Source organism: Lichenostomus cassidix, chromosome 21, assembly GCF_008360975.1.
Source record: "Lichenostomus cassidix isolate B80296 chromosome 21, HeHo_3.0, whole genome shotgun sequence".
Taxonomy (NCBI): Eukaryota; Metazoa; Chordata; class Aves; order Passeriformes; family Meliphagidae; genus Lichenostomus; species Lichenostomus cassidix.
The window spans coordinates 843,020-862,814 of NC_139501.1; the positions used below are offsets into that span (position 1 = coordinate 843,020).

General features: G+C 49.7%; 1 protein-coding gene across 1 annotated transcript; it reads left to right on the forward strand.

Annotated features, from left to right (window-relative positions):
• The first annotated feature begins 541 nt into the window (after positions 1-541).
• On the forward strand, positions 542-12,292 carry ENO1 (enolase 1). The gene is made up of 12 exons (XM_085080320.1): positions 542-697; positions 4,349-4,442; positions 5,765-5,860; positions 6,936-6,994; positions 7,605-7,674; positions 7,840-7,973; positions 8,127-8,349; positions 9,856-10,053; positions 10,296-10,497; positions 10,827-10,935; positions 11,345-11,403; positions 11,824-12,292. Exons 1-12 carry the CDS (start codon positions 566-568, stop codon positions 11,891-11,893), a joined length of 1,446 nt encoding a protein of 481 aa, XP_084936446.1. The 5' UTR covers positions 542-565; the 3' UTR covers positions 11,894-12,292.
• Positions 12,293-19,795: the final 7,503 nt, after the last annotated feature.

A 19,795-nucleotide genomic window follows, 5' to 3' on the forward strand; every position in this document is an offset into this window, starting at 1 on the left:
CTCAGCGTGCAGATGGACACAGTGGTGAGGCAAGGCTGAGGAAACTGGCATTGCTCTGCCTGGACACAAGCTTTGGGGTGACCTCGCTGTGACCTTCCAGCGCCTGAAGGGTACCCGGAGAGATGGGGAAAGCCTTTCGCAAGGGCAAGGGGAGCGGGTCAGACTGACAGAGGGCAGGTTAGACTGGAGATGAGGAAGGAAGTGTTCCTGGCAAGCGGTGTGCCAGGGGCTGTGCACAGAACTTTGGATGCCGTATCTCAACAGCGTTCAAGGCCAGGCTGGATGGGGCTCTGAGCACCCCGGGGAGGCGGGAGGAGGCAGGAATTTGGCACTGGACGATGTCCGATGTCCCTTCCCGTCCCTTCCATCCCGCGGCTCTCCCCGCGCTCCGCTCCCGATGGTCCCGCCCGCTCCCCCCGCCCACGTGGGCCGCGCCGGCCCCGCCCCTCGCACGGGGATTTTCCACGCGGCCGCGAGCCGCCGCACGTAGCGCACGCACGCGAGCCCGCCGCTGGCGCGAGGCGGTCGCAGCCAATCGGAGCGCGGCAGGGGACGGCGCCGACCAATGGGCGCGGCGGGCGGGCGGGCCCTGTGCGCGAGGGCGGCTATAGGCGGGCGCGCGCGGAGCCGTTGGGTCTCAGTTAGAGGCGAGGCGCTGAGGGCGGTGCGGCTGCGGAGCGGGGCTGCCGGCACAGCGGTGAGTGCGGCCGCCGCAGCGCCTCTCGCTCCGCTCCCCGCGGGGCGAGGGGCCGCGCTTCCCCTTCTCCGGGCAGCGGCGGCGGAGCCCCGACGGTCCCCGTGGGCTAGGGCCGGGCCGAGGCTCGGTGGTCCCCGCGGGGTGCAGGCCGCGGTGTGTTCCCGCAACACCGGCGGGGGAGGGAGGGCCTGCGGCGGCCTGAGCCCCGGCAGTGTGCGGGGTGGGGATTAAAAACGGGGGGGATGATGGATCAAGGAGGGGCCAAAATCGGGGTAATGTGATGGGTCAAGTAGGGGGCAGAATCAGGGCAATAGGAGGGGTCAAGGCATCCTCAAAGGCAGAGTTTAACCTCCCTTTTAATCATTAACACTCTCGGAGTGCGTGTGGTGATTTGGGCCTTCAGCTCTTTCGTGGATGTCCTTCAGCTTCCCATCTCAAATATTTAGCGTTTGCTGGCACTCCAGCCTATGCCTGATGTCTCTTAGCGGGTGTTAAGTGCTGTTTGTCCCAAGGCAGCTCTGTAGGGAGGAGCACTGGAGAAGCACTGGAGGTGCATCTGTGGATGTTGAGGTGTGGATAGAGAACTGCCTGTTAATCATCTCGCCTCGTGCAGGGCTGCCGGAGAGGATCCTGGGCTTTCTCCTGCTCCGTTACTCGCCTGCTGAGTCACAGCGTAGAGCTCCTTACTGAGCCTGCCAGGAAGTAGTGAAGTTGGTCATCAAACCCACAGGCTGAGCCAGTGCAGTTTCAGGCCTCCATCTTACTGAGCACCGAGACAGAAAGTGGTTGAACATGTCTGTGATTTGCTCCCTGCCAGGCATTCTTTAGAGCCCGTTGGATCATGTTGCAGAGGTAGAGGTGAATTAATACCTCGTGGAGTGCAGAGGAGCAGGGTTGGAAAGTGCACGTTTGTCCTGTTTCTGGGAATGCTTTGGCAGTGGAATTGATATGTTGCGATCTGATAGAGTGCACTGAAAGGTCTAAGCTTTTTTCAGAGCACTAGTGATATGAGAGTTGGGGTCATAAGGACTTTTAAGTGTCAAGAGAGGCTTCCGCAGATAAATGTGGCAGGCCTGTAATAAGACACTCACTAGGGCAGTTATTTCTATGGCCAAACTTCAGTGCTGCTTTTTAAATCTCCATTCAGGTGCTTGCAGTGCTCAGCCTTAACCCTGTATTGATTTTAGAGAAGTGCAGCTGCAAAATAGCATACAGGGACAGGTTTTGGTGGTAGGGTTGTCTATAAAAAAAAAAATCTTTGGAAATAATTTTCAATTGGAGTAACCCCCTGTTGAGAATACTGCATTCCCTGTGTAAGGTGTGGAGTCAGATGAGGAATAAGTGGTGATTTCTTAGCTTTGAGCTGGTATTGAAGTGAGTACTCAGAGCTGGCAGTGGGTTGTAACTTAGCCTTGGAGTAGGTACTCACACGTGCTCCTGGGCAGGCCAGGAGAGCTGCAGTGTGCTTCTCCCTGAAGGGAGACAGTGACCTTGTCAGCAGATTATGCTGCAAAAAAGCTTTAAGGCAGCGTGCTCGTTAAATACCACTGTGGTATTTGCGTGTTTGGCAAAGGACAAAGGTCGGAGCAGACAGTGCTGCTGTGACCTCTGCTGCCTTCAGTCAGCATTTCCCCAGTTAAACCTGGGCATGGGCTGACCCTTGTGTTCTAGATGGGTTGACTGAATTGATTGAGGCAGAATACATTGTGCTGGAGCAAAAAAAAAGAAGCATGAAGAATTGCTGGGGTGATGCAGTGATGTGAAATGCCTCTTTCTGCAGGAAAGGGAAGGACTCGTGGAGAGGTCGTTTGTCAAGGATGCTCGAGTAGTGTCTGACCTGGCAGACATTCCCAGAGGAAGCTCTTGCAGTGTGTATTCCTGAAGTGCCTCCTTTGTGAAGGTCAACAAACAGCTCTAGCACTGCACTGAGAGTTCCTGTGAGCTGGCTGTGCTTTCAAAGAATGAGGCACCTAAAGTTTTGTGGCAAAGCCACAGCTCTGAAAATGAAAGTGATATTTAGCAGGTGTCTGCCTAAAAAACTCTAAAAGCCCTTTTTGGATAAGTGGTGATTCTTCCTACTAGCCATTGCTCAGTGCATCTGCAGAGAGATAAGTGTTCATGTGGGTGGCACTGATAAGTGGAGAGTTGCAGGGATTTATTTCTAGCTTGTATGTTCACTGATTCAAGCTAAGTGGTGGCGGCATGAAGGTCAGCTTGAAGAAGTTGACTTGCTTCGTGTTTTAGTCATATCGTGTGTCAGCCTGTGGGTCTGACTGAAATCTTAGACAGCTTGCAGGGCAGGACAGCTGGAAGGGACACTTAAAAGCCAAGGGGGAAAGCAAATGTCTGCCTGTGCTTTTCACTTGGGGAGGGCAGGGCTTGCTGTGGGGGAGGATGAGTGCCTGCAGTTCGCCTCTCTCACGGACTGAGCAAGCAGCAGCATTTCGAAGGTCATGTTTTTTTTAACTTGACGGTAACTGTGGAAGGATTCATGACCATTTCTGTAAACAGGGTTGCCACCCACATTGGCTTGCCAAAAAAACAGCTTCCAGATAGTTCTGCTTCTGAGGCTGAGCTTTTTCCTCTGCAGATGGCCTGGGTTTGGTGCCAGTCAATGGCTTACAGGCATGTGTATGACTTGATTTTTAAAGTGTAGCTGGGCTTATGTAAGACTTCCCTTACTGCAGTTTTCTGGAGTGTATAGATGTGAGAAGGGGGAAAAGGAAGTATTCAAAAGATTGTGATGATTTTTATTCCTTTTAAGAGGAAAAGTTAAGAGGAAAAGTTATTCCTGTAAATAGTCAACAGGGTGTAACTATTAATGCCAGCTCTTAATGAGAGCTGTGACTGTTTCTATTTCACCATTAGTTCCGTTTGGCTCTGAGCAGCTGCTGTGCATGCTAAGAACTGTTGCACTTCGGTCTCTTATCAAAAAGAAATTAACTGATAGCAGAGATTTGCTGTTTTGGGATCACTTGGCTGCTCTGGTGTGAGGAGATCATGTTCCTTTAGAGCTCTCTGGAAACAAGAATTTTGCTTTTAGACTGTCCTTCCTATCTAGGGTGAGACTTCTGTCTCTCCAGTGTTTGACTCAACTCTCACCAAGTATGAAAAGTTTTCCCATTTGAAATGGTGTGAGGTGATGTTTCTGAGCTGGCCTTACTGCTGCAGGTGTTAGTTCAGGGTATAGAAATGAAACTATAAGGAGACTGATCTGCCACCAGAAAATCATGTATAGTATTAATAATTAGACTCCTTGAGGAGAGGTGCTGAAGCTCCCATTTTCCATTCAGTTTCTCTGGAGAAGTTTGCTGTCTGCCAGGAGCTTGCATTTGTCATCTGCTCCTATTGTTCTGTGGAGGGTCTCATGATAGTGAGGTCACTTGGAAACATCAAAAGAGACTGTCCCTTGCAAGCTAAGGAAGTGATTTTTTTTTTTTTTTTTAATGATAAAAGTCATGAGACACTTGAAGAGGCTGCCCAGAGAAGCTGTGGCTGCCCCATCCCTGAGAATGTTCAGGCCAGGTTGCACAGGGCCTGGCACAGCCTGGGACAGTGGAAGGTGTCCCTGCCCATTGCAGGGGGTGGGATGGGTCGAGCTTTATGGTTTCTTCCAATCCAAACCATGGAATTCTAAACTCCTCTTTTCAGGTACTAAAGATGTCTATTACCAAGATCATTGCCCGTGAAATCTTTGACTCCCGTGGGAACCCCACTGTTGAGGTAGACCTCTACACCAACAAAGGTGAGTCCTCAGCTGCAGCTGTTTATCCCTGTCTTAGACCTGATAAAACTTGAGGCAGTCAGAAGTATACAAACCATCCTGTTGAAGCAGTGGAATTGTGCTTACTTCTTCCTCCATACATAAAACCTGTTGGAACTTGCTCTGAGATGTGCCTCATTCTATTGGGATGAGTTTGCTGAGCTCAAGTTCCTGGCCTGGGCAGTGCAGGGCTTTTTGAAGGCTGCTGCTTCTTACAGCCTGAAATGTGTGAGGACTGTTCCAAACCTGCCTTCCTTCCCTTGCTCCAGCATCAGCTGGGATAGCACTTGGAGTTAAGGCTTTGTTCCTGTCCTTGAGCAGCTGCTCATGGCCCTGGTTGTCAGTGCTCCCCAAACTCTGTATGAGTGCACTGCAAGTTTAATTCTTGATTTGTGTGCAGTCCCTTTCTGTAATGACAGAATCTGCTGCTGCAGAGTTGAATTTTGGGTAATGGTTTCTCCTCTGCCTAAGTACTCAGGCATGACTAAAGAACTTGTCTAATTGGGCTTTCACATGTAGCATCTTATATTTTTAATTATTGTAGGACTTTCCCTTGGTTTGTTAGTTGTTCATCACACATCTGATAGGATCTGACAAAGGCATTGTGCAAACTCATACCAATGTGGTTTGCTGGAATGAGCAAACACAATGGCTGTAATACACTGACTAAAGAGCTGATCTTTCTGCCTCAAAAGATTAATGCAGTCATTTAATGAGACTGCCCCCACTAAGCTCTTTGATTTAGTGGGATAAGGCAAAGACTGGAGGCTGAAGTTGGCATCTAGAACCCCAGGCAGGGCAGGCTCCAATGTGCAGATTGCTCCAATGTGCAGATTGCTCCAAGTCCAGCATCCTTGGCTGAAGGAATGGGCTGTCTGGGTGGCTCTGCTGTTGTCTGAAGAGCTCAGAACTCCTCTTAACAAAGTAGGTCTCCTAATTGTCCCTTTTATGCTGTATCCTAGAAGAATTTAAGAGCTTGCCTTGTCTGAACTCAAAAGTAGATCCATTGAATAAAGCTGGTTTTGGAAGGGGAATGGATGACTTCCATAACTGAAACTCTTGAAATGCACAGTGGGACAGAAGGAGTCAGTTTGCTGTTGATCAGTGTGAGGGAGATGCTGATGGATTGGTGATGCTGTAAATGAGCAGACAGCCCTCCTAGGATCCCTGTGTGAACAGAGCTGTGGTTCAGTGATTCCCTCTCCCATCTGCAGGGATGGAAGCATGTGGCAGGCTGGGATGGTGTCTGGGTGAAGCACATTCTGTTTGGATGTACCAAGATGATTTTGTTGTGTTGTGAACAGGTCTGTTCAGAGCTGCTGTTCCCAGCGGTGCCTCCACTGGAATCTATGAAGCTCTGGAGCTTCGTGACAATGACAAGACACGCTACATGGGCAAAGGTAAAGCTGGCTACCCAGAGTGCCCTGTGCCAGGGCTGTGCCATGTGCTGGACTCGTGTAGCACTGTCTGTGCTGTGTACAAGGCATGGCAGCTGAGCAGGGGCAGTGGGGACAGACAGGGAGGTGACAGCAGCGCCTGCCACACGTGGGCTGGGAGCTGGGCAGAGCTGCTGGGCTGGCTTCCAGGGGTTGATGGAGGGTGGCTCTGCAGGGCAAGGTACCTGCAGAGGTGAGTGTGTGGAGCTGGGGCACACCCAGCCAGGTGACAATGTGTCCAAATGTACTTTGTTTCCCTGCTCCTCTTGCTCTGTGCTTTGGTGTGGGTCAGAGTACAGAGTGCCTTAGGTGTTGTAAGGGCATCTAAATTGCCAGCTCCAAAAGCCTTGGGCATCCTGCAGCGAGTCACAGGGGCTTTTCATAGACCCAGTTTTCCAAGAACACTTAAACCTGTCAGCTCTGACACTGCAGACTCCTTAGATCCTAAGACCTCTAAATGCTGCTGTTTAGCCCCTTGAGATTTGGCTCCTCAGTGGTGTTGGCAGTCATGGAGACCTGGGTGGAAAGCCCAAACAGAGCCTTGCACAGCTTCTTCTGCTCTTTGACCCTTCTGTCTCTAGTCCAGTGCTCAGAAGCAGGCTCTTGCTGCCTGTTTGTGTCCTCTCTTGCTGCCTGTGAGGTCGGCTGTGAGTCTTCACCTGTCCCTTGACTCTGCTGTGTGTTTCGCTTCTGTCAGGTGTCTCCAGAGCTGTTAAATATGTTAACGAGTTCCTGGCCACAGCACTGTGCACACAGGTAATGGATGTGCTCCCAGTGCAGCCCTGGCACTCGGATGAGTCTCTCCAGTGCATGGCCTGGCAGACTAACCTGGCATTCCCAGACAATTCCTAGACAATGCACCCTTCATGCACCTCCTGGTCCAGCCAGGGCCTCTCAGTTCAGACCTGGCTGTAAGCTCAGGTTGGACTGGGGTTGGAGTAGCATGAGGTGGTGTTCCTGGATGTTCCTGTTTTGAGATTCCCTACTAATCCCTGCATAACCTGGGTGTTGACCAGTCTGATTTGCTTGTTCCTTCCAGGTGTCTCAAAAGCTGTTGAGCACGTCAATAAAACGATTGCACCTGCACTGATTAGCAAGGTAGGAGCAATCTGTCTTCTCTTAACATCTCCTGCAGCCTGGCAGTGCCCAAACCATCACCTGGTGGTGTGTGACATGGGGGGTGTGTTGGAGTGCATGTGGACAACTGACTAGCCATTGTTTTACTTAATTTACTTAATGAGTGCATATCTAACATGTAATGAAATGATCTCCAGCAGCCTGGTGTTGTAGTGTGCAGAAACTTCAGCACCTGGGAGCTACAGTGGTGTGCAGTTAGGATACAAGCTGATTTATGCTTCAAAGAGTGGCTGTAAGATGAGGGACTGGATTTTATCCAAGCAGGATAACTTGGGAGGGAATCTAGAAAAGTCTGCTTGAATGAGATTCCTGTGTGCTTTGTGGGCACTAAGCCCTACCTACAAAGGCTGGTGCAAAACTAAGTGGTAATATGTAAAATGATGGCATATCCAGCTTAGCTGTCAGCCTTGGGCTGCTGCTGTGTGATAATTACAGGAGCTGGTCTGTTCAACTCCTGCTAGTTGCCTTTGAGCAAGTTTTGGTGCTGCCAGGGATGAAAATGCAGTGGTGGGTAGGTGAGAGTTTGTGGACCTCTGGTGCTAAACAGTTTTTTGGTTGCTTCTCTTTGCAGAAAGTTAGCGTTGTGGAGCAAGAAAAGATTGACAAGCTGATGCTGGAAATGGATGGGACAGAGAACAAATGTGAGTGGGCTTTGTGTCACACTGAGGGGTGAGAAGATGAAGATGGGTTTCTGGAATTCTAGTTCACCGTACCAGAACCAACAGCCAGTGTATTCAAACCATGGGCTGCTATTGCTGAGTCTCTTTTTATAAAGACACTTCTCTAAACAATTTTTCCTATTTCAGCCAAATTTGGTGCTAATGCCATCCTGGGTGTGTCTCTGGCTGTGTGCAAAGCTGGTGCTGCTGAGAAAGGTGTCCCCCTGTACCGTCACATTGCTGACCTTGCTGGAAATCCCGAAGTCATTCTCCCAGTTCCTGTAAGTCCCTGGGAGGGGCTGGCTGAGGCCTTGCTTTGGCTGTAGCCTGGTGGTCTTGGATCAAACTCTCTAGAGAATGAGGAGTCTGAATGTAAATGCTGTTACCAAGTTACCCTGACACATTCCAACTTGGCTTTTCCTGGTTTTTCCAAGGCTTTCAACGTGATCAATGGTGGCTCCCATGCTGGCAACAAACTGGCCATGCAGGAGTTCATGATCCTCCCCGTGGGTGCTGAGAGCTTCAGGGAGGCCATGCGGATCGGGGCAGAGGTCTACCACAACCTCAAGAACGTCATCAAGGAGAAGTATGGCAAGGATGCAACCAACGTGGGGGATGAGGGTGGCTTTGCCCCCAACATCCTGGAAAACAAAGAAGGTGAGAATGAGCTCGGTGTGGGACACATAACTGATAGCTGGAGAGTTAAGATCACACCTGCCCAGTATCAATGACAAACAGGATCAAAGGTGTGGAACTTGCTGCTGTTTCCTACCCTGACAAACATCCCAAGGTGCTCTGTTGATGTGGTCAGGATTCCCTTGGATGTCACTTTATGCAGCTTGACACGATGGTTTGTACCTCGGTGCCTCATTACTTGCATTCCTGTAGCAGCTGAAGGGAATCATAGGGTAGTGCCCTTCCAGCTGAAAAGTGATGTGGAAACATCTGTGCACTTCAGGTTTTCCAGAAGTCAACAGGCAGAGATCAGTGGAGATGTTTTTCTGCAGACAACAGGGGAAAACAGTTTGTGCTCTGCCTGGTTGTGTGTGGGAGGTATGAAGGCTTGCCTGGGAAGCTGAGGCAGTTGCTGCTTCCATGGCCAAATGTTCTGTTCAGGAACCTGTGGGAGAGGCACTTTATCTGTGGGAAGCAGAATAGCTGTTCCTACAAAAACAGTACCAGAGGAGCTGCTGACCAGGCAGGGGAGCAGCAGAGCTCAGTGCAGGTGTTTGTTCCTTTACAGCTCATGGTTCTGTGATAGTTGGAGGGCACTGGGGACCTGCACTGCCTTTTCTAAAAACACTAAGGCAGCACCAGAAATGGTGTCATTTCAGAGCCCCAGTGTCACATGCAGCTCTGCTGGGTCTGCACCCTTGCAGAATCAGTGAAGATGACCTTGAATGACAATTACATTCCAAGGAATTTTTGTTGCTGGCAGCAACTGCTTTTGCAGTTTGTGTTACATGAGCATCTTACAAAACACAACCAAACCCAAACAAAAATCCAACCCAACAACAAAAGAAAACACTTGATCTGGGCTTCCTGCTGCAAACAGCCTGGCTGATCCCAGCTGCTCCCTGCAAATCAGGGAACATGTTGGAGATTCTTATGACTTAGACTCTGCCAAGCAGTGGTGCAGTGGGGAAAATCAAGAGACTTCTACTGAGTGGTTCTGTCCCCTCTTCTGCAGGTAAATGTGCACCTGGAGAACAGGTAGATGCCAAGAGGGGTTCCTGTGCAGTCAGGCTGTGTCTCCTTGCTGTCAGGGTTTGGATGCTCACCACTTCCATGGCCAACACCTGATCTGGGGCTAAAAGGGATTAGAGTGCAGTCACTGCTTCCTGCCCACATGCATAAAGCTGAAAGAGGATGTGGTATCATCTAGTATTAAGCTTTCTGGGCTGACATGTAGTCCTGCCTGAAGAGATTAGGAATCCCATAATGGAGTCTCGAGGGTATTACAAGCTAAAAGCAGTATTAAAGTAATATCTTGTTCCAGTCAGTTCAGAAGTGGGAGAGTTTAAGAACCTTTTCTGTGCAGCCTTTGGGCTTTCTGAAGGGGTAATGGAGATTCTTTGCCAAGTGATTGTGCTGCTGTTGGGAAATGAAGAGCTTTGGGGTTAAGATGTTTGGCAGTAGCTCAGGAACACCTCTGTGTTGCAGCTCTGGAGCTGTTGAAGACAGCCATTGCCAAGGCTGGCTACACTGACAAGGTGGTCATTGGCATGGATGTCGCTGCCTCCGAGTTCTACCGCGATGGGAAGTATGACCTGGACTTCAAATCCCCTGATGATCCCAGCAGATACATCACTCCTGACCAGCTGGCTAACCTATACAAGGACTTTGTCAAGAACTACCCTGGTAAGTTGCTCATCAATGAGAAGCACAGTAGCAGTGGTGAATAGGGTTGATGCTGGAGGAAGGAGCAGGGGTGCAGCGCCTCTTACAGGAGAGATTGAGAGCTCCTGCCTTACTCAGCCTCTTGGGGGTCTGAGCAGTGTTCTTGGAAGTGGGCAGTGCTTGTCTGCAGTGCTTTGGTACCACTCATTCAAACAAGACCTTTGTGGCTGGCATTGTCCTAAAGCTGCTGTGTCCCTCCCCAGTGGTGTCCATTGAAGATCCCTTTGACCAGGATGACTGGGGTGCCTGGAAGAATTTCACTGGCAGTGTCAACATCCAGGTGGTTGGTGACGATCTGACTGTGACCAACCCGAAGAGAATTGCCAAGGCTGTGGAGGAGAAGGCCTGCAACTGCCTCCTGCTCAAGGTCAACCAGATTGGCTCCGTCACAGAGTCCCTGCAGGCGTAAGTTCTGCCCTCTGGGCCAGGCCAGGCTGGGGCTGGTTTTACCTGGGGGAGATGGGCATGCAGACCACATCTAGGGGAACAGAAGTCTACTGATGGGGCATCTGTGAAGGGAGAACAATTATTAATGAATATGTTACTAACTGGTAGAGGACATTGACCTTCATGGTCCTGATGTCACACAGGTGCCCTGACCAGCTTCACAGGGTCTGAGCACGTGTGACAGCAGCTCCTGATCAGCACCTGGTCCTGTGATCCTCCCTGTACCAAAGGGCAGTTCTGTGCTGGGCACAGGGCATGGTTGAGCTTCATCTCTTGATCTCTTGCAGCTGCAAGCTGGCCCAGTCCAATGGCTGGGGTGTGATGGTGAGCCACCGCTCTGGAGAGACAGAAGACACCTTCATTGCTGACCTGGTAGTGGGTCTCTGCACTGGCCAGGTTGGTATCTGCAGCTGCTGGTTCTTTGGCTTTTTGCTTGATGAGAGAATTTTGTGGGGAAACCAAAGCCATGGTGCACTGCACTGCCTCCAGGTGTGCAGATTTGCTGTCTGTTTGTAGGGAACTGATTTGTTAATGGAAGTGTGACGAGGGAACATTTTATCTTGTGCAAACTCACCTTTAACCACCAATGTAAAACATCTCAGTCAGCTCCAGTGGCTGTGCTGGGGTTTCCTGCTCCTGCTGCTGATAGCAAATGAACAATCTTTATTGCTCCCAAGACCAGTGTGTTGGCATGTATAGGTATTGAGCCTGATGCCTAAACAGAGCTGGTGATGATGCTTATTACCCTGAACAGGTTTGTGTTGGCACTTAGAGTTCTTCACTGACTTTGTCATTTCCCTCTCAGATCAAAACTGGTGCCCCTTGCCGATCTGAGCGTCTGGCCAAGTACAACCAGCTGCTGAGGTGAGCCTGGGGCAGGGGAAAGGGCATTTATCCTGATAGTGCTTGGGGGGCACAGCTTGGGTTCTGCCCCTCAGAAACACCCTGCAGCTGAAGGACGTGAGCAGATCCTGGCAGAGCAGAGGTGCTTTTGGGTGCAGCTGGCTGCAGGCTAAGGCTGGGCTGGCTGGGTGAGGTGCAGAACAGATCACACAGCATGCTGTGACGCTGAACGTGAGACATTATGTGTCTGTGCATGAGGCATTTCAGGTGTTTGGGTTGAGCTGTGCCAGATGTGGGGCACAGCTGTGGCTGTGGGGAAGCTGCCTTGTCACTGCAGTCCCTTGGGTGCCAGGGGCTCAGGGGGTCAGTGTGAGCCCATGGCTGTGCTGCTGCAGAGGTTCTCTGCTGGCTGCTGACCCCCAGTGCTCTGTCCTTCACCAGAATTGAGGAGGAGCTCGGCAGCAAGGCTCGCTTTGCTGGGAAGAACTTCAGGAACCCTCGTGGCAACTAAGTGTGGATGAGTCCTCCCTGTTCTGGTTCAGCACTAGTCATTTACTTAGATCACAATTACCTGTCATAGAAAGATAAGGGCAGCTGAAGGAAAAGACCAGTCTGCAGGTCCTCCTTTCCCCTAGATGATCCCTTCACCCAGTGTGTCCACCAACTCTGATCTGTTAATTGTAATGCTCTGCTGCTTCTGTAGAACAGTCACTGGGGGTGTTCTGTGTATTTAACACCCTCAGGGATCATGACATTGTGACTCTGGGCATAAACACTTTAGTTCCCTTCTCTGCTTGTCTGATCTTCAGCGTTTGGAGCTGTGTGATTTGCAGTGCAGCAAGAGGTTCCTGCAGACAGAGACAGTAGTGTTTTTACATGTGATAAATAAAAGCATCAAACAACCCAACAATGTCTGTGCTTTTGAGTTATTCAGAGAAGTGTGGGGAGCAGGGATTTCGACCTTTGTGTCATGGAATTATGGAATGGTTTGGGTTGGAAGGGACCTTAATGCTCATCTTGCCCTTTTTGCTGGGGTTTGGCAAGAGTTTCGGGAGTGCCTCTGTTACTCTGTGTGGGCACTGGCAGAGCAGCAGAGCTGTGACCTGAGTCCCTTCCCAGGCAGGAAAAACCAAATCATTACACAGCTGAGTGAGAGGATGTCTAAGCCCGTTCTTACTGCTTATGTTTTTGTTTTTTTTCCCCCGTAATGTCAGATTTGTGAGAAAAGCATTAATTTCCGATTCAGTTAATGATTTGCTGTTGCAGGAAGGGATGCGCTCAGCACTGCCCTCCTGTGGGCACCCCAGGCCTTGCACCGCACTGCCACCAGTCAGGTTTTTGTATCTCAGACTTTTCAGTCGCCGCGGTGGAAATGTCACAGCCAGTGACGCTCAGGGCATGTGTCATCATCTACCTTAAACTTTGAAGAATATTCTCAGTTCTAGTATGGGGACATCAAGGGAACAACCTTCCCTGGCTACTTGGCAGCTGTTTCCTTAGGAGATTTATCTCCTCTGTCAGACTCCTCTTAAGAAGAGCTTTGCTATAAATACCAAATTTACCATCCCCAGCTCAGCACAGGCCAAGAGCCTCCTCTCTCACTCATTTGTCCTTTCCCCAGGCCTTGCTCTGAGATGGTTGCACTCGGTGGCAGATTTGAAGCCCACTGCACTTTTCACACTTAGCTGATCTCTGAATTAGACCTGTTAAATGAATAAACCAGCTAATTACACACAAATCCTATCAAGGGATTTTTCTTCTCTCAAAGAGGCAGCTTGTAATATCTGCAGAATGGTTTAGGAAGGTTTTTAGCAGAGCTGTGTTGAGGAGCATGAGTAGGGCTGTTCCTCACCTGGCCCTTCAGTAAGTCCAAATTCCCTTACCTGGGCCTTTATTTGCACCTGGTGATTTTCTTTTAATAAGCATCAGAAAGCAGAAGGAGCTGGAAAATCAGGTCACTGGTTGCCATAAATCAACCAAAGCCTGAAGGGCAGTGAGGCTGTGATGAAATGAGTGACAGGAGCAGGGCTTGGCACCTGGGCTGCTGTGCCTGTGTGCAGCCACATCGATGGGGGGAAAACCAGGCTGGAATCCTCCTCTGCTCACATCAATAGCTCAGTCCCAGCTCTGACAAAAGCCACTCGTGCTGGTTAACACTGCAAATGGAGCTGGGCATGAATTCATTATCGTTCACACCTTGTCAGAGCGAGGTGGAGAGAACAGTTACAGGTCAATTACCAGGTGTGTCATGCCTTAAAATAACCAGGAAATGGCAGGGTTAGAGCAGTGCTGGGGCTGTACAGCCCAGAGCTGCAGTCAGCTGCTATTGAACAGTGTGTTCCTCCTGCACCAGTGAATCAATCCTGCCGTGTCAGACGCTGTGCTCACCTGGCCCATCAAACCCCTTACATAAAGCTTTCAAGTTCAATCTCAGAGAGTATTTGGGCCAGATCAGCAAGGTGCTTCCAGCTGCAGAGGATTCAGGCTCTCCCTAATGAGGCTGCAGCGTTGAAAGGAGTCACTTGCAAAGGAAGAAAAGAGCCCCGAGTGGGGAAGTGCTGGAACGTGGGGCTGGGGTTTGTAGATAAGAATTTTAAGCGTGTTAGAGAAAAGTGAATGATTGGTAACGCTGTGTGTGTTTGGAGTGAGGGGAATAAGTGAATAGGGAACAAGATTTGATTGCTGAAAATCAAGACCTAAACCTGCAGTGCTGGAGAGGGGGAGAGCTGTGTGTGCTCCTTAATCAGGGCTCAGCTCCTGCTGCACAGCTCCTCACCTTTCTGCGCTGTCCCCACGGAGTTGGACTCGAAAGGCTGTGCTTTATAACAGAGAGCAAATGTGGCACAGCCAGTGGCTTTATTACTGCAATAATTTGCAGGGATGGCACTCCTTGGAGCAGAGGAGGCATCAGCTTAGCAAACACGAGCTGGGAGGCTGCTCTGAGAATAGCAGGCAGGCTTAAAAGCAGAGCTGTGGTGACTGATGAGCAGAGGGGAAAGGCAGGTGGTGCTTTTGGGAGCTGTTCAGGTAACAGGATTTATAATGGAGTGATGCAAAGGAGTGCAGTGGGAAAGAGCTCCCATTACCCTCTGGCTCTGTTTCTAGGTGTGCAGAGGTGGCTTTTCTGCTTTGTAGCCCAGCCTAGTGTTAGCAGTAATTTCCTCACGTTGGTTTCTAGGTCTCAGACAGGCCCCGTCTCAGTGAGTTTGCTCTGGACTGGAAGGAATGTTGCCATCCCTCTGTAATCTTGAGAAACCAGATGATTCAACATTTGGCTTTCCTGCTAGCCATGAGCCCCTGGTGGGAGTGAGGACATCACTGCTGAGCTTCCCTCAGCAGCCGAGGCTGGGGCAGAGCTGTGCCCCTGCCAGGACACCGAGGGTGGCTGTGACATGGGGACAGAGGCTCTGAGCCAGCCCTGCCTGCCCCCAGCAGCTCTGGGCTGTGCCTCACACTCCCAGCAGCACTGAAAGAGCAATGCCAGCACCAGCTCAGACCCAGCACTCCCTCGGAAAGCTTTTCTTGCTGTTCATTTGTGTTGCAGGGTGAAATGATTTCCCTGGAGATAGGAGCTGTGGGTGGGTGTGAGAATGAAGTGCAGGAACCCAACTCCTGTGAGCACGTGGGAATGTGGCCTCTCCCTGCAGCTGCCTCCTGGCTCAGCAGGATGGTGCTGGAGCTGAACCACCCTGCAGAGCACAGCTTTGGTCCTTGCTGCAGGGAGAGACATCTGTGCTCCCTGACAGCCCCAAGAGGGAACCAAGCACCAGCAGATCTGGAGCACTTTGCATGCACTTTGTGCTCCTTGGATAGACACTCCCAGAGACTGGAAGTGCAGGGTGTGGCAAAGGGGAAGAAGAAATAAAGCCAAGCCTCAATTCTGCTAGGAAAACCTGGAGGAAAAAAAAAAAAAAGAAGGAAAAGAACTCCCACCAAAAACCAAGGAAGAGCAGTGAGGAATGGAGGAAGAAAAGGGGCTGAATAAAGAACTCAGATGATGAAAACAAGAGATGCAAAATAAACCATAAGGAATAAAATAATCATAAGGCCCAGATGACTTCCTTGTGCCACACTTGAAGTGAGTGTGTGGTGAAATCTCAGGCTTTAAAGCACAAGGCAAAGGCTCAGCTCTGTCTGGAAACACACTTTTAATCATCCAGGTGCCACTTACAGGCTTAAGTTACAGGAGACAGGAGAAACCCAGGCTAATTCTGCAAAATAAAACCTTTGGCCAAAGGCCAGGCAAGATGACACCTTGCTGCCAGCAGTGTCTGAGGAGCAGCCTGGGGCCAGCCTGGCTCCCTGGGTCTGCAGTGCAGGTCAGCCCTGGGGCAGCATCTCCCCTGCTGATGGGAGCTGTCAGCAGCCAGCAATGCCAGCCTGGCCCAGAGAGAGAGGGACTTTGTCACAGTGGGCAGAGTTCCCTTGGCAAATGAGCCAGGAAAGCACCTGGGCTGGAGCATTCCCAGAGCAGGACAACAAAATCCAAAGGGCAGATGTTCCAGCTCTGAATCTCTCCTCAGCCTCCAAACAGGAGAGGTGAATGGTGTTAGCAAGGCAGGCAGGTTTCTCTGCTGCTGAGCAAACCCTGAGCTGCTCCTGCCCAGCTGCCCAGGATGAAGGATGTTCAGAACAAACCTCTCCAGGGGAGAGATGCCCCACTGAGGAGCAGCAGGTTTGAGTTCTGCCCAGCCTGGGCACACTCTGGGAACCTCAGCTCTGTTGTGCCATTTCCCTGCTGCTCCCATGTCTCAGCTGTCCCAAGGGATGGGTGACACTTCCCAGGGCAGTGGGGAGGATTCCTCAGTCGGTTCTGTACAGTGCTTTGAAGATAACAAGTGCTGAGGGGAAAAAAGGAAATGGTGCTTGAAATGGAAATGTTTCCATTGCTGTCGCTCTGTTTTCTCCCCTTTTCTAAAGTCCATTCAGAGGTGCCATCAAAGGCAGCAGTGCTGCAAGCCCAGGGAAGGAGCAGCTCCAAGGGGGAGGTGGGAGTCAGGCACCTCCTCCTGGAGGAGCAGATTTGCAGAGGGAAGGACAAAAATGCAAATCTGAATCAATCCATCTCTCCCTTGAATGCTTTGCTTATTTATAACAGCGCAAAGCGCAGGTGGTCACTTAGGACAAGAAGGGAAGCTTCTAAATCCATTTACTGCTTCCTGCACTGGAGCAGAAGCTGGGGATTTACAGCAGGAATGCAGAGTGCCCAGCTGAGGTGTTCCACAATAGCAGGAGAGGTGGCTCAACAATATCAGAGCAAACCTCTGAGCAGCCAGAAAGCAGCAGGCCAGAGCTGTCAGACTGTCCTGGGCTAATATTCCCTCCCCTGCATGTCAGATTCAACTGGTTTTTACATCTGCTTCTATTATGAGCACTCAGTCAATAATCAATTGATTATGAGCAATCAATTGATATTAACCATAAGAAATGAGCCAGCTCTGTGTACATGCCTGTGGCTGACAGTGAATTCCCTTTACAAAAGTCCAAGGGTTTAGAAAACATTGAAAATACTCCCTCTCTGAGCAGTGTTGGATCCCCAGTGTACCTTGCACAAGGCACCTTGTCCTTGTCTGTGTGCGTCTGCAGGGCTTGGCCTGATGGAAAACTGCTTTGCTGTTGGCAAGGAGATTGAAAAGCCTCGAGATGTGGTGTGTGTGGCCACAGAACTGGATCTGAACGTGCCCTGTGTTTGTGTGAGTGAATGTGTGTGAGCTCAGAGTCCAGAGCTGCTCAGACTCGAGGCTGGGAGGCTTGCAGGGGAAAAGGTACCAAAATACACAACAAAAAATCACCCCAAATCCTCTGGAGCTTGGATCCCTTTTCCATTTCCCTGCTTCAAAGGGCTGCCATCAGTTTGTGATGTTGGTGCAATCCAGGAGCTGTTTGGGGTTGAAAGCAAGTTAGTTCTATTTAATTCGTTTACCAGGCTTTATCTGGTATGTAAATCCCAGAATGAGCTCCTGTCTGTCCCCAGGTACAAGCAGGATCCAGAGCTGAGCATCAAGGGGTGATGCAATTAATCCCACTCATGAGGAAAGACTCATTAGTCATTTGCAGCTTCAGCACTGGTGCCTTTCAAGGTGCACAAATCTCTCGTTAGACACGTTTCATGTTCTGCAGATGCCATTTTGTCCCCTCTCCACATGCTCTGGAACATGCCCAAGTATACAAAAATGAGAGGAGCGATTGTTAGGGCTGAAATTTTTTTGTTCCCTTTCAATGGGATTTTTTTCCCTTTGCACGGCGCACATCCTGGGCTTTGATAAATGAGTCTCACCAGACACTGTGGTAAGCCAACCTCTGCTAATATTCATTATGCAGAACCCACTAGGAAATGGTCTGAGTCAGGGAAATGGAAAACCTTTAAAGGATAAAAAGGTTTTAAATTTTTTTTTAATTTAATGAGGAAACTAATTTATAACATTTTACATTTCTGGGGCGTTTTAAAATATTCAAACTATGAAACTCGGAAATTTCAGGGTTTTATGTGGTGTGTGTTAGAAACCTGAGGATGACCACATAGGAAATAGGGCTTTCCCCCCAAATTCCTGGGGTATTTGGGAGGTGTGCAAGGACATGGTTTAGTGGTGCACTGGGCAGGAGAGTTAATGGTTGGACTGGATAATCTCAGAGGGCTTTTCCACCCCAATGATTCTGTGACCCTTGGGATCAAAACTTCCCAGCAAAAATAGAATCATTGAGCCAACATAGAGACAAGACAGTTTTAGATGACAGAAAATGTGTTCAGAGGTGACTCAGGATGTTTCAGGACGTGGGGCTGGGTGTGACCAGGAGTCCCCCTGGCTCCCTGATCTCAGTTTCCATCCCATGACAAGGCAGGAGTTCTCCCTGGGGACAACAGAGTGTCTGTGGCCACCCAGCGCCTGCCAGCCCAGCCTGCCCTGCTGGGAACTCGTTCCTCCAGCCTGGAGGAGTTGCATCAGATCGAGGAATAACTCAGGGCTTTTCACAGGCTCTGCTGAGCCCCTGGCATTTGCTGCTCCCTCCAATGGGTGTGAAAATGCCCAGACTGATTTAAATCTCATTTCCATTGCTTCTGCTTTCATTGCAACCACTTTTAGACAGAGGTATCTGTGACCTGGAGGAGTTCACACACACCCAGAGCATTGTCCTTCAAGTGGGATGAGCCTTCCAAAAAATTCTCTGGTAATATCTGTGGAAATGAGATTTTAAATTCCTGAGATTTCTACACTAAACAAAACAAAGCAGAAAACCCCCCAAAGCAAACAGTTTTCAGCTAAAGGGCTGGTATTCAGATATGACAAAGGGAAAGAAAGAATATAATCCTTTTTTGTGAGTGGAGTTAGGTCATCTGTAAAAGCCTCTCAGAATATTATCTCCCGAGCTAATCGCTGTATTGACATTTGCCTGTTTCATTAGAGCTGAGTTTTTACTGCATTGCTGAGGTTACAACCTGACTCATCTGTCATGGTCAAGGACTGGTTTGTAATTTCATGACCGGAGAATTAAAAAAAAAAAAAAAATCTCCCTTATTTTAACTAGCTGGGTTGAAATCATGTTCACAGAATTCGCAGTATTGGTGTTTTTTGACTTCATAGTTCCTAGTTAGATTTTCTTCCTCATAGATATTTGTTTCAATTAGTTGGCAAAGTGACAGTTATTTAAAAAAGAGCCAGGTTAAAACAGATTTGCAAAGAGATAATTTTAAAAAGTTCAATATGCCACATGCACTGACATATGGATGTCAGATAAAATAGGTGCAAGGGTTGACAAAGGGAGAAAGAACCACCACGTGGAATTTTGCCACTGTTTGGTTTTGTTCCCCTGCAATGAAGGAGATGGAATGGTAACAGGTGAAACGTGCTGTGATTTTTCCATGATGACAACAACAAGATAATAACAGTAATCATGTGGAGTTCCTGCTGTGTGCCTCAGTGGGTCCTGGGGTGTCCAGCAGAGCTGAACTCTGTGACCAAGAGGTGCAGAAGGGACAGGGCAGGGCAGGAGGGGCAGGAAGGAGACCTGGCAGGAGTGTGAGGTGGGGAAGGAGGGGAAGCCAGGAGCATTCCCAGCTGGCAGCAGAGTGTTCAGAACACTCAGCAGAAACTCTGCTGCCTCAGATCTGCAGAAATATCCAGGGGTAAGGAGCAGGAATGTGAGGATTAACATTCTGTGTGCAGATACCTCATGGCACGGTGGAATTTAGGTGTCTGTGTGGATTTGGCCAATTAGGCTTCCTCTGTGTCAGCAGTTTGGCACCTCCCGGCAGCAGAGGCACAGAACATCCAGGGATTCACTCTGCCAGGATCCCAGAGGGACAGTCTGTGTGTACATCAAATATTTTACACACAGGACGGAGGACATGCCAACATCCCACCATCAACCTGTCTCCACTTGGATGAGAACCATGAAAATCTGCAGTGGCCACACA

Coding starts and splice junctions, on each gene's coding strand:
- ENO1 (XM_085080320.1), top strand. CDS start 566: ATGGGCGCGGCGGGCGGGCGGGCCCTGTGCGCGAGGGCGGCTATAGGC. Junction 4,443..5,764: donor AGACCTCTACACCAACAAAG/GTGAGTCCTCAG, acceptor TGTTGTGAACAG/GTCTGTTCAGAGCTGCTGTT. Junction 7,675..7,839: donor GGATGGGACAGAGAACAAAT/GTGAGTGGGCTT, acceptor TTCCTATTTCAG/CCAAATTTGGTGCTAATGCC.